This window comes from Gracilinanus agilis, chromosome 1 (genome assembly GCF_016433145.1).
Source record: "Gracilinanus agilis isolate LMUSP501 chromosome 1, AgileGrace, whole genome shotgun sequence".
Classification (NCBI taxonomy): Eukaryota; Metazoa; Chordata; class Mammalia; order Didelphimorphia; family Didelphidae; genus Gracilinanus; species Gracilinanus agilis.
Window position 1 is genome coordinate 18510996 of NC_058130.1, and position 14956 is coordinate 18525951.

The following is a 14956-nucleotide window of genomic DNA, read 5'->3' on the forward strand; positions in this document are numbered from 1 at the left end:
TGATTTAAGGGGGGAGAAAAAGGGAAAATTAAAAGAACTTATTATTATTTTATGTCATTGGGAAATTTCCCACCAGGATGGTCTGTGAAGTATTTGAGAATCTGACATATTCACAGGTTTTGCAGCTGAGGAATTCACTCATTCTTTCACTCATTTATCAATCTATCTACTATCTCCATTTATCTAGCTGTCCATCTATCTATGGGCATCTAGGTGGTACAGTGAATAGAATGCAGATCCTGGAGTCAAGAAGATTCATCTTCCTGAATTCAAATCTAGCCTCAGACACTAACTAGCTGTGTGACCTGGGCAAGTCACTTAGTCCTGTTTGCCCCAGTTTCTTCATCTATACAGTGAGCTTGAAATGGAAAACCACTTCAGTGATATGCCAAGAAAACCCCACATGTGGTCATAAAGAGTCAGATACAACTGAACTGAACAGCAATGATCTAGCTATCTATTCACTTATCTACTCACCTGTCCATTTATACATTTATCCTCTCAGTCTATCTATTTATTCATCCATCATATCTTCCTTCCTTCCTTCCTTCCTTCCTTCCTTCCTTCCTTCCTTCCTTCCTTCCTTCCTTCCTTCCTTCCTTCCTTTCTTTCTTTCTTTCTTTCTTTCTTTCTTTCTTTCTTTCTTTCTTTCTTTCTTTCTTTCTTTCTTTCTTTCTTTCTTTCTTTCTTTTCCTCCCTCCCTCCCTTTTTTTTTTATTTGATTGTGGAGCATGAGAAATAGGGATTCTTGCTTCTTCAGTTGATAGGCTAGGTAGTTATGTCATGGTGAATGCTTTCAGCTCAGGGTTCCTTCTTTTCTTTCTTTTATCTGGCATGATAAAAAGGTATTCGTGTGTGTGTGTGTGTGTGTGTGTGTGTGTGTGTAGAATAGGCTAGAGGTGGAGGAAGGGCAGGTAGGACAAGGGAAGATTGGAGGTAGCAAAGCAATTTGACTACTTCAGTGATCTAGAGCCCGACTCACTGTGATGAGGGCAGAAGTGGGTTGAGCTTTTAGAGCTGTTGTACTTGCTCAGGTCCATTCATATCCAGGCTTCAGAATATGACCTGGAACTTGGTCTCACTGTGGAGAGGGAAGTGGGTGTATTTAATTCTCTCAAACTGGAGGGGAGCAGCAGTGGGGTCGCAGGAGGGCCTCCCCTTTTCTGCAGACATTAACTAGGATTCAGCCTTCCTGCTTGGGTTATGCCATGATACTGGGACCCAAACAAAATAAAACCTGACCAAGCCCAGGAACCCAAATTGGAGCTCGAGTTACTTTAACCGACTCTTGGGGAATACACACTGCAGTTGCATGAAATATGCAGAATTTGCTCTTTGACCTGATTGTAAGGAAACTTACAGGAGTGAACGCAACCTGCTGCCAGTTTTCCAGGGTGTTGGACGAGTTAATTCCTTTGCAATCATGATTTTTTTTCTTTCTAATTTAAAAATATGCTTCAAAAAATAAATGCTGTTCCAACAAGAACAGAATTTGTCGATGAAGAGAATGTGCTCTCTGTGCGCCTGAGGGTAGCCAGTCTATGGGTAGCCTCACATGCCCCAAGATTTCAAGCTTTTAGCAAAGTTCTTTGCAGCCATGTTTGTCTTGGCGGGGTTGGGGTAAAGGTTAGGGGGGGGGCGAGAGATAGAACAAATGAGGCTGTAAAAGCGATCCTGGGACTCTGTTGGCTTTCGTCGTCCAGAGGTAATCTTGGGCGACCTCTCTGCATCTGCCCAGGGGGTTCTCGCTTCAAGATGATGCACCGTGGCTTGAAGGCAGCCAGGACGTCTTGGGGTTTCCACTTGTCTGGGGCCCTGCTGAGCCTGGCAGCTTCTGCCACGACAGGGCGGGATGACGTTGGCGTCCAGAGTTCTGGTCCTTCTGGGACACGGTCTAGAGAAGGGGTTGTGGGAAGAGAGGAAGACATAGGAAAAAGCAATCATCAGTTTTATAATTGTTATTGGTAGCCGCTGGGCGGATGGGAGAACAGATGAGTCAAGGGGCCCGGAGAAGGGCAAAAGGGGAACGGTCTGTGGGGTCAAGAATCTCCGAGTGGGAACAGGGCGGGGAGGGAACGTTTCTCTTTTCTAGGCCTGAGTTTGCTCACTGGCCAAATCATGGGATTGGAACAGACGACCTGAGATCCCTTCTGGTTCTGCCTGTGATGCCAGGGTGACACCCTCACTGAGTGGTCCAGCCAGTGATGAGTTCAGAGGAAAAGGAGGGCACCATGAGCTGGGGTGGACATGGCTGAAGAAGTAAATTTGAGCTGGCAGCTTAGATGTCACAGAGGATAGAGTGTTGAGTTTGGTCTCCAGAAGATCTGAATTCAAATCCCATCCTACACACTTGCTAGTTATGTGGCTGGGCAAGTCACTTAACCTCTGCTTGCCTCAGTTTCCTCAACTGTCAAATGGCACTGATAATAACATCTACTTTCTAGAAATTGTTTTGAGGATCAAATGAGATATTATTTGAAATGCATTTAGCACAGTGCGTGGCACATAGTATGTGCTATATCAACGTGTTATTGGAAGGGAGGGTAGGATCTAGCTATCTGGAAAGGGCATTTCAAGTGGTGGGGCTCAGACCCGGATAATAATGGTACCTACCTCTCAGGGCTGTTGTCAGGATCTCCCGAGATAACATTTTTAAAGTCTTGACACAATTCCTGGCACATTGTCGGTGCCTAATAAATGCTTGTTCGCTTCCCTGTACCCCAGGATGAACAAATGAATAGAGGGTGACTACATCACGGGACGAGGTAGTGGAGTGGGTAAAACACTCACGGTGGCTGTCCAGCAGGACAGCAGGACTCATTGCTACTAGTCTATCTTTGAGACTCCCACTATTGAAATCATCCCACCTTGAAGTCATCCTCTCCATTTGGAGGGACAGAAATGGGATCTTCCAGTTAGAAATGATTTCTTTGTGTTGACTTCATAGATATTTACACATGTATTTGCCATCTCCCACATAGAACATGTAGACAGAGATTGTTTTGGTTTTGCCCTCGTATTTCTGGCCTCGTACCTGGTGGGGCTATAAAAAATATTTGTTGATTGATTCATAAAGGGTTTTTTTTTTCCTATAAAGAGTATAGCACTGGGGGAGTTGGCAAGGCCCATGGTGCTACTTAGCCTCCTGGAGTCCACCCAGAGCCTGACTTAAAGGAGTTCATGATCTAGAAGTTCTGGCTCAATGAACAGGAAAACATGACCTACCCTGGAGGAGGAGGGTTGGTTCCATTGGGTACCCTGTCCCTGGTAGAGTCATTTCCTTTCCTTCCCCATCAGCTTCCACAAGTCCCAGCTAGGGGGCATCGCCTTAGTCATAGTTGGGCGATTTACCTTGAAAACAATGACAAAGATGACAATATCTCAATATCTCTTTCCATCCAATTCATCCTGCCCATTCTATGGCAGTTAGATAGTGATAGAGCTTTCCTATCTCTATTGGTTTGTGAGAATGAACTTTTCATATATTGTATTAATTCCTCTATATTAGGGAGAATTACTGTATCTGGCGTCTGGGACAGAGATAACATCTAGCCTTCTACTTTTTGCTTTTTCTTTGTTCTTGCGAATCCCAAGGAATGCCTTCCTTTTTTTTTTTTTAATTAAATCCTCACCTTCCATCTTGGAGTCAATACTGTGTATTGGCTCCAAGGCAGAAGAGTGGTAAGGGCTAGGCAATGGGGGTTAAGCGACTTGCCCAGGATCACACAACTGGGAAGTGACCTGTAATGCATTGTTCTAAGATGGAAGGGAAGGATTTTTTTCTTAAACCTTTACCTTCCATCTTAGAATTAATACTATATATTGGTAGTATGTAGTAATATGTAGTATTAATACTACTTATTGGTTCTAAGGCAGAAGAGTGGTGAGAGCTAGGCAATGGGGTTGTTAAGTGGCTTGCCCAGGGTCACACAGCTAGGAAGTGTCTGAGACAAGGGCCTGGCTCTCAATCCCCCGAGCCACCCAGCTGCCTCACTAATGCCTTCCTTTTTAAGAGAATTTGACTAATAGATGAAGGAGACAAGAGTTCTTGGGCCTAATAAATTAATCCATAGAAGAGGTCATGGGTTGCCATGAAATGTCATAGGTTGAAACATTTACTTGTTGTGAGCCTCAGAGGAAAGCCCCAAATAAGGGGCAATTTGGAAACATCTGGGGCATCTGTGTAGGAATCTTATGTCATGAGTATTTTCAGGTGGGACATGGGAGATTCTGAATGTCTATTGCACGCTTGTCATTGGACGTCAGCCTACCTGTGTGGGGCTTATTTATTTGGGACCATCAAGTGGCATTTGGACCATTTGTGTGGTCCAAAATCATGAAAAACAGTCTTCAGTAGTTGAGTCCTTGCTTTACCAATATGGGGAAAGGTCAGAATTATTGAGACTCACAAAGATGAGAAATATTAAGAAGAAACAATATTGCTCTCACGAATGAGGCTGTTCTTACGATACTGAAATATCAGGATCTTAGTCTTCAAGACACATTGTTTTTATTTTTTATTTCATTTTATTTTTAACCATTTATTAATATTCATTTTTAACATGGTTACATGATTCATGCCCCTACTTTCCCCTTCACCCCTCGCACTCCCCCCACCCATGGCCGATGCACATTTCCACTGGTTTTAGGACACATTGTTTTTGAAACCTGTATAAATAATCTCCAACATCCCTACTGACCTAAAACATAAAATTTTTGCAGAGGAAGGGAAATTGATTTTAGTCATGTTCTTTGTTTCTCATCAAATCATTGAAACCGTAGAGTAGATGAAATAATGAATTCAGCCAATTAGAGAAGAAGAGATGCCAGTCAATGTAAATATTTATGAAGCACCTACTGTGTGCTGAAAACCACTGGGATACAAAGGAAGACAAAAATCTCCAAATCAGTCCCTCTTCTGAAGGAGCTCACAATCTAATGGGGGAAACAACAGGAAAACACTTCTGCACAAATAATCTAGAAACAGGAAAGAGTGGACATAATCAACAGAAAGGAGACAATGGGGAACTGGGGAAGGTTTTCTGTAGCAGAATGCTTTAGTTGGGACTTGGAGGAAGCCTGAGAAGCCAGGAAGCATATATGAGGAGGGGGAGCATTCTGGGCATGAGAGACAGCCAGTGAAAATGCCCAGATGGAGCGATGAAATATATTATTTGGGGAATCTGCAAGGAGGTCATGGCCATTGGATTGTAGGGTATATGGGGAAGAGCAAGATAAGAGAAGAATGGAAAGGTAGAAGGGGGCTAGATTAAGAAGGGCTTTGAATACTGAACAGAAGATTTTGTATTTGATCCTGGAGGCAATAGGGAGCCACTGGAGTTTATTGAGTAGGGGAGTAATATAGTCCAACCAGTGTTTGGCTGGATGGAAGACAGATTGGAGTGGGGAGATACTTGAATGAGGCAGACCCATAAGAAGCTATTGCAATAATCTAGGTGTGAGAGAAGAGAATGTATATGAGAGGTATTGCAAAAAAGACATTGGCGCCATATTTGATATGGGAGGTGAGAGAGAGTAAGCAACTTAGATGGTAAACCTCAGGGACTGGGGAAATGATGTTAACTTCTATAGTAATAGGGAAGGTAGGAGGTGGGAAGGATTTAGGGGAAAGATAATGAGTTCTGTTTTGGACATACTGTGCTCAAGATATCAGGGTGGTAGATTAATAGGATAATAGTCAACTTTCTCCTTCGGTCCCAATTCTTCTATGTTTCTCTTCTTCCTGATCCTGATGCTTACACTCACACAGACATCCATACACGCAACAAATTCAGATATGGAGAGAACACAAGTCAATATACCACACAGGCAATATAGATCATCCCAGTTCCAGATCAACTGAGACAATATGTATAAAGCATAGTACCTGACATAAGAGTTGTTTAATATATGTTTATTTCCTTCTCTTCCCAGATTAAATATCGTAGGGGTCCATGTAAAGGTTGGAAAGGGGAGGGTTTGTCTTATCCCTCTTTCTTCTTAAAAATCTGGGGTTTATTTCTCTTTTAATATCTCTTGATTTTGGTTTCCATCCACTTTCATTTGGTAGAGTTGTGGGAGAAAAATTTCACTGACTGCATGGCTATTTGCGAGTCAATGTGGGGTAGTGGAACTTGGAATCAGGAAGATGTGGGTTCTAGTTCCACCTCTGACATCCAGGAGCTGTATGACCCCATGAAAGTTACTGAATTTCTTTTAGCCTTGAGTCAATCCCTAGAAATTATCTGAGTCATGGATTTAGTGGCGTTTCATTCCCTCTTGATTGGGGGGAGTGGTGTGTCTCACGGTGGGAATCCCCTAAACTGATGAAATCACAGATGAATGAATGAGAGTGAATGCATGAAAAATACTTATTAGAAATGTCTGACTCTTCTTATATTGAACAGTCTCACCGCCAGGCACTCCATCCTGATATGGACCTCTGTTAGAGTTGCTCGAGACTTCTCTGTTGGATGTAAGTGTTCATTTTTTTTAATGAAGTCTTTTTTTTTTTTTTTTAGGGAGGTCAGACACAGTGTGTGAGAGAAGTCTGCCCCATTCTGTCATGTCCTGAGCACCTGAGTCATACCCCACCAGGGCAGTGTTGCCCCAGATGTGTAGGTGAGTGACATTTCTTGACCGTTGATCAGGTAATCTGCTTTCTGGGGGGGGGGGGGTCCATTCCTCCTATCCCACTTCCTGTCTCATATTCTTCACCAGTCAGTTGGAACACACAGTCTACTGCTTGAGTGAGAGGCTTGATTCCAGCTTGTCCTTGGTGATTTAGTCAAATTGACTCAGTTTACAATTTGAGGATCAACTGCTTTTGTGTTTCAGATAAAAGGTGTATAACCAAAAGACAAATAAGAAACAGTCTCATGAAGGCTTGTAAATATGGCCTCATATCTGAAAGATGATCTTGTAAAAATGCCTTTTATTTTATGATAGTTTCATGGGTTGTGAAGTTTCGAGCAAGTGTCTAGGCAACACCCACACAAATCCACTGACCCATGGTGTGATAAATGTCCAGCAACAGAATCAATCTCTAGCTCCAATCATAATGGTGGCATCACTGCTAATGAGAGGCAGAATGGCATAGTGGATAAAGAGGTAACCTTAGAGCCAGGAAGTTCTGGGTTCAAGATGTGCTTCTAACTCATCCTAGCTGAGTGATGCTTAATCTCTATATGCCTCAGGCAACTCTCTAAAACTAAATTGAAGAGAAGGTGCAGATTAGTAGACAAGTTTCCTTACTAGTAGTTCATTGCTATGGTTCAATTGTTTTAGTTTTGTCTGACTCCTCATGACCCTATTTGGGGTTTTCCTGGCAGAGATATTGGAGAAGTTTGCCATTTCCTTTTCTAGCTCATTTGATGGATGTATGAGGCTGGTGTATGAGGCTGGATTTGAACTCAGGAAGGTGAGCCTTCCTGACTGCAGGCCTAGTGTTCCAGGAAACTGAATCACTTAGCTGCCTCCAAAATTTATCATATCCATGAAAATCACAAGTTTAGGGCAACTGATAATAATAATGATAATAACAATGAAAACAACAATAGCTGATGCTGTTATTATTCCTAAAAGTCCTTTACAGTTGATAAAACTCTATTTACAATTTGCTGTGTGACCGTCTTAGAACTATGTAATCTCTGATGCTCAAGCATAGTGATTCCCAAAGTGGGCACCACCGCCCCCTGGTGGGTGCTGCAGCGATCCAGGGAGGTGGTAATGGCTACAGGTGCATTTATCTTTTCTATTAATTGCTATTAAAATTTAAAAAAATTAATTTCCAGGGGGCTAAGTAATATTTTTTTCTGGAAAGGGGGCGGTAGGCCAAAAAAGTTTGGGAACTACTGCTCAAGCACTTCTCTAGGAGTCATCTATCAGTAGATAATTCTATTGAGTCAAAAACTCAATAAAGTCTCATAGTTCATCGGTGGAGAAAAGTCCCATACTGGGATTCCCCTACATTGGTGAAATCACGAATGAATGAATGAATGAATGAATGAATGAATGAATGAATGAGTGAGTGAAAGAGCCTTATAACAGCCCTTACATATATATAGTGCAAGAATTAGGTTCCAAATATTCCAAGCTCAAGGACTATGAAATGATTCATCCAGGACACAGATCTAGGAAAAGGCTAAGGGAGAATCTGAGGCCAAGGCTTCCTGTGGTCAAGTCTGGCTTGTTTCCACCACCCCATGTGGCCTTGCACTGTCATAAGTAAAAGTGAGTGTGGAGGGCATAATTAATATCACCTCCCAGAACTTGTTGTTTTGGGTGACATAGCGCAGGAAACCAGCATATGGTACCCGAAGAATTCTGAAATGACTCTTCTGGGGGCCTGTTGTGCAAACTGTAAACAACAGGAATGCAGTGGTGCTTCTGATGGGACCTGCAACACTCATGGGCCTTGAGTCACTGGAAACATTGTTCTGTCTCTCTTCTTTCCTGGCATTCTCTGTCTCTAGCTCTCTCTCACTTTCTCCCTTTTTCTCCCTTTCTTTTCCTTTCCTTCCCTCTTCCCTTTCCTTCTCTTCTCTCTTCTTCTTCAATCCCTCTGTCCCTCTGTTCATCCATCCCTCCCTCCCTCTTCCTTCCCTCCTTGCTCCCACCCTTTGTTCCTTCATTCGTTCATTCATTTGTTCATTCCTTCCTTCCTTCCTTCCCTCCTTCCTTTCCTCTCTTCTCTCTTCTCTCCTTCCTTTCCACTTCCTCACTCATAGTTGATGACTTATTATAATCAAAGAAGAGATTAGGGATATGGAGCCTTGGCAGAACCAAAGGGGAGCTATTCAGTTGCTAATGTAGGGGTGTTTCATTTTCTCAAGTGCTTTTCATTTTCCCAATGTGTTTTTATACCCTTGGACTAGAACAAATAGCTCTTTGAAGCTAATACAGTTGAATGTAGGATATCTCAGAAGTCTTTTTTTGCCTCATAGTTTCTCATGTAAGTGAAGGTCAGTGGGCCAAGTTTGAGCATTCTGTATGTGTGTGTGTGTGTGTGTGTGTTTATATATCGATGTGTGTGTTGTCATACGATATACCACAAAAAGAGTAAGCCTCAGAAAAATCCAAAAACTGTAACCAAAAGAAAAGAGGACAGTTTCTTGGGGTTAGACTAAATCCATAGTGGAAGGAAGTGGAAATACTCTAGGGAAGCCCCAATATGCAGATTTTGATCTATTCTAGAATGTTTCTAAATAAAAATGTTTTTTCTTATTTGGGGTTCCCCTAGATTGTGGGTGATAGAGTAAGACGGGCTGTTCATCTGGTGATGAATCTTGAAAAGAAAGCCAGGGGCAGCTGGGTAGCTCAGTGGAGTGAGAGTCAGGCCTAGAGACAGGAGGTCCTAGGTTCAAACCCGGCCTCAGCCACTTCCCAGCTGTGTGACCCTGGGCAAGTCACTTGACCCCCATTGCCCACCCTTACCAATCTTCCACATATGAGACAATACACCGAAGTACAAGGGTTTAAAAAAAAAGAAAAAGAAAAGAAAAGAAAGCCAACATGGGTCCAGTATCCTGAAATCTAACACCAGCTACATTGGTAGAGGTCTGGGCACCACTCACTCTGCTGGTGAATTTCCTTTGAACTGAACTACGTTCCATGAAGTATATGATGAATTCTACCGAGTCATTTCCCTTCTTTGGTTTTTATCATTTGGAGACAGAAACCTGAAAGTCACAACTCTAATCTACTACTTTTGAATTTGGGCAGATGCCTTATCTTCTCTGATCCTCAGTTTCCTCATCTGTAAAATGAGAAGTTTGACTAAATCCGAAGTCTCTTCATTTCCCTGAACCTTTGGTTTCTTGCTTTCTACAGTGAAGGTATCTAAAGTATTGTTCATTTTCAAGTTCTATGATCCATCTCCTAATCAAGTACTTAAATGTCCCAAAGGCAATGATCTGTGGAAAGCACTTTGCAAACCTTAAAGCATGTTATAAATATTAGTAATTAATTAATGCAATAAAATGCCCTATTTTATATCTACCTAATGAGGCTATTGGGATGAATAATCAGGGTCATATGTGGTTTGTAAGCACATGTATCTATGTCACCAGGTACAACATTCTTTACCTCACTTCTTTGTTGGTCAACACAGTACAACATCATGTCTCGATTCTTGTCTTGTCACTGGACTTTGATGACTTGGGAAGAGAGTGTGAGGCTGATGATTTTGTGCAAATCTGCCTCACTTCAAGCCAATTTATGTGCTAGTCAAAAGACATCACCCAGTGATCTCATTCTGATCCTCTTCAAGGACAAAGGACAATAACTAACTGAACTGGTGCTTGTATAGCTGTAGACTAATTTCAGGACTGTTCCTGAAATCCTTACAGCCCCAATCTACTAGAGTTCACCAGCATGACTTCCATATCCAACTAAGGTACCAGAATGGGATTTCGTGCATAAATAATAAGTGAAACATATCAGGTCATTGAGTATAAACTAATTCTCAGAAGGGAAATTATTTTGGTAAATATTCATGTTTGTTCTTTTCAAAAAGAAAGAAAATATAAACTGAGTTGTTTTCAGTGAAAATAACTAGAAATTTAACAAAAAGAAATGTCAAGACAAATAGAGAACCAGAAATCAACATGAATTAAAGGGAAAATGAGCAAAATGGCAAGCTGGAGTTGTCAATATTCCACAAAAGATATTGATTTAAAAAAGTTGATAAAGCTTTCATGAATTTTATTAAAATGAAGAAATCTAATTTTTTAAATTAAAAGATAGATATTGAAATATAAAGAAAATAAGGAAATATGGTCAGATACATATGGAATGCATAGGAAGATATGTATAGATAGATGGTGCACTAAAGACAGAGTGCTAGTCTGAGAGTCAAGAAGACAGGTTCAAATATTACCTCAGATACTTTCTTGCTGTATGACCCTGAGCAAGTCACTTAACCTGATTTGTCTTAGTATCTTCATCTGTAAAAAGAGCTGGAGAAGGGAATGGCAAACCACTTCAGCATCTCTGCCAAGAACTAACCTACCACCCCCTCCAAAAAAACGGGGTCAGGAAGAGTTGGACATGACTGAAAATGACTAAACAATAACAAAACATTTGAAATAAAGCAGAGGAAAGAAAACATACGCAGAAAGAACATTATGCCCAGGGGGTACATTTTATGGAAACAGGGCATACAGAGATCACCCTTGACATTAATGGATCTTTCCAGCTCTGCTTCTGTTCCAGGATGCCTGGAGCCTAAACACAAGGATTGTGTTAGCAGAGGGGTGAGGATTCTGGATGGATAGGGACACATTGTAAGTCACCAAGGAGAGGCTAGACAGATCTTGAGAAAGAGATGAGTGTTGGGGAGGTTCAAGCCAGGAGGAGGAGAGGAGAAAATGAGAGGATGAGAGAAGAAGGAAGAAGATCATAGAGCCAAGTGACTTTCTGTGGGATCTGTCTCCTGCCTGGTTGGGATGATCAGGAAGCTTCTTCATGCTCCCAGTAAAAACAGTGGCACAAGGCATTTGGGGGATATTTTAGCAGCAGAAACTTCCAAGAAATTCCACATCAAAATATAGTGCCTTATAGGTGTCAAGACTAAGCTTGGTCCAGTTGGCAAGTTGCTCCACCATTCTCTAGATTACATGAAGAATGGAGATGAGTTGCCTTGCACCCAATTTTTTCCTCATTTTCTTTTCTTACATTGGCAGTCTAATAAGCCAGCAGGAAGAACCAAGATGGGAGGATAGGCAGCCTTCCATTTTGGAGGTGGTAGTTTAGGAAATGGGCGCTGGAAGTGTTTCCTAAGCTCCTAGAGAGTAAGCATTGTCTTGTTCTTTGTATTGGTATCCCCAGAACCTCACATTAAATGAATGTTTGTTGATTGATTGATTGTATTCTGTGGCAAGAAAATGCCCTTTATCTTACTATGATGTCATAAGTTTTAATTTGGAATTAGGTGTGTGTGTGTGTGTGTGTGTGTGTGTGAGAGAGAGAGAGAGAGAGAGAGAGAGAGAGAGAGAGAGAGAGAGAGAGAGCAGAAATGGGGGCTAGTGCCTCAAGTCCCAGAATTGATGGATGACCCAAACACATTCCAGAAATTTATGTGTAACAATATGAAGTAATAAGAGTGGTAATAAAAATAACTAGTATTTGAAATAATCACGATAATAAAATTTAAATAAATTATTATTAATAGTAGCAATGAAACCCAATTAAGTTTAATAAGGGGAAAGATGGATGTGGGATAATTTTTAAATATCTTAAAATTGTCTCTATACATAGTTATATTGTGTTTCTTAAACTTGCTGAGCATAACAGTTCATTCCATTTACTTTCACTTTTTAATTGTTTTATTGCCCTTGTTTCTTCTATTTTTACATTTGTATGCTTGTACTCATTGATTGAACTTGATTTTTTTGTTATTTTTAAAATTTGTTTATTTAATTAATTTAGAATATTTTTTCCATGGTTACATGATTCATGTTCTTTCCCCCCCTCCTCCCCCCTCCCAGAGCCAATGAGGAATTCCACTGGGTTTTACATGCTTCATTGATCAAGACCTTTTTCCATATTATTAATATTTGTACTGCAGTGATCATCTAGTCTACCTCCCCGATCATACCCCCATTGACCCATGTGATCAATCTATGATTTTCTTCTGCATTTCTGCTCCCACAGTTCTTTCTCTGGATGTGGAGAGCTTCTTTCTCATAAGTCCCTCAGAGTTGTCCTGGATCAGTCCATTGCTGCTAGTAGAGAAGTCCTTGATTTTTTTTTAAGAAGGTTTTGCTGACTCACTTCCTTTGGAACCAAATTTTGCTCTACTGAGACTAAGTTAAGCCATCAAACCCACTTGAAATCTTCCTGAGGAGATTTCAAGATCACAGGAGATCATGAGCTGGACAATGCCTCAGAGCCAACTCATTCAATTTCCTCATTTTACAGAGTAAACTGAGACCAAGAGAGGTTAAGTGACTAAGGACTCATAGGCTACAAGTAACAATGCCTTACCAGTGGTTTCCAAACTTTTTTGGTCTACCACCCCCTTTCCAAAAAAAAAATTTACTTAAACCCCTGGAAATTAATTTTTTTTTTATTTTAATAGCAATTAATAGGAAAGATTAATGCACCTGTGGCACTTCCCTAGATCGCTGTAGCAACCACCAGGGGGCAGTGGCGCCCACTTTGGGAATCACTGCCTTAGACAAATAGATTTTCCATTCTATTTGCTGGGGACAAATGTTATCATTCTTATTTTATGAGGCAAATGAATGAGGCACAAATATATATACTGGACATATGAAAGATCTTAGTGCTAAAGCTTAAAACTGCTGTAAGACTCTTGGGATTCTGTGTGTGTGTGTGTGTGTGTGTGTGTGTGTGTGTGTGTGTGTGTATGTGTGTGTGTGCATGTTTAATAGGAAAAGGCAATGAATCTGTGATTTCATACTATAAGGAGCTCTCAGGTGAGGACAATCGCTCTACCCATGCAAGTCAAAACCTTTTCTGTAGCTCATGGCCTTAAGAAACATGCTTGGAGCATCCCCAGCCAATGTGGGGCAGAGATAGGACTGGAGCCCAAATCTTTTTTATTTTGAGGCTGGTTTCTTATCCTATGTTATGCTGACAATATATGTATGTGTATGTACATATATAAATGTATATATGCACATATGCATATATACAAATATGTATCTATACACAATACATATAAAATGTTTACCTCTATACATATATGATCCCAGATTTCATGTTAGAAAGGACATTCAAGGCTATCGGTTTGGTCTCAAGGGTCAGGTGTTCCAACCCCAGCTCTTCCCCCCTCATCTAGGGTGAGTAGTCTGGGGCCGCTTCTCTCCTCAGGTCTCAGTTCCTCCATTAGGTTACTGGCCTCCGAGGTCCTCTACTCTAAATTTGTGGTCCCAATTCATATCTTCCAGGCTGCGAACAGAAACAGTAAACTCCCCAGGGATTCCCATGGGGCATTAGGACATAACAAGATGGCGCCCAAGTCTCTTCCCTTATTGATGAGGGAACAAAGGTCCAGGAAGGGTAAAACACTCTCCAAGAACATACAGGTAACATGTTGCAGAGCCAGGATTCCAAGCCAAGGCCTTGATTCCAAATCCAGAAAAAAGCTTTTTCCTCTCACATAGAGTGGAGCCATTTGGGGCGTACATGACAAGTTCATTTGAATGGAGACCTTTACTGTCGTTCTCTAGGCATTTCCACATTATCTTTCCCATTGGGGGGCCAAACTCGTGATCTAATTGCTCGATATGCTGGATTGAGAGGATCCTAGAATCTCAGAGTTGGAAGGCAGGCCAATAAGGCTGAGGTATCAGAGCCAGAATCCTGTCTAGGAAGCTCTCAACCCTCCACGAGGTCAAATCCACTAACATTTCCTAGGTGCCAGGCACTGTGCTAGGCGTGGTCTTCCCCAAGGTAAGGGAAGGCGAGTTATTTTCTGAAAGACCAAAGAGAACCCTCCAGATCTCCGGCTTACTCTCTGGCTTCAATTTGTATTCCCGCATCTCTTTAGGTCAGAGGAAAGTGTTTGACCTCCAGTTCGGAAGCTGCCTCTTCCGTAGTGACGTCTATGATAATGGCGCCTCCTTCATCTATGACAATTGCACAGTTTGCACATGCCAGGTAAGTTGGCTCTCCTCCTGGGGGATCAGAGGCTCACGGCATGGGAGGTGAAGGGGAACCCCCAAACCATCTAAGCTTTGTCCAGTTCTCTCATATTGCAAACGAGAAAGCAGAGACCCAGAGAAGTGACTTGCCCATGGTCACACAGGGAGTATTGATAACAATCTCATAAATAAATAAAAATAAATAAATGCCCTATGACGTTTGTAAAGCACTTTACATACTATATGTTGTCTTAAGGGACAGAAGAGCCTAACTCTTTCTCTCTCTATATATATGTATATGTGTGTGTGTGTGTGTGTGTGTGTGTGTGTGTGTGTGTGTGTGT

The 14956-nt window shown here is 41.5% G+C and overlaps 1 protein-coding gene across 1 annotated transcript in view; it reads left to right on the plus strand.

Moving 5' to 3' along the window:
- Positions 1 to 14956, plus strand: part of BMPER (BMP binding endothelial regulator) — a 275415-nt gene that overhangs the window by 118737 nt on the left and 141722 nt on the right. Inside the window, exons 6-7 of the mRNA XM_044657986.1 lie at positions 6522 to 6621; positions 14519 to 14628. Coding sequence (XP_044513921.1) covers positions 6522 to 6621; positions 14519 to 14628 — 210 coding nt within the window. The remainder of the gene's footprint in view (positions 1 to 6521; positions 6622 to 14518; positions 14629 to 14956) is intronic.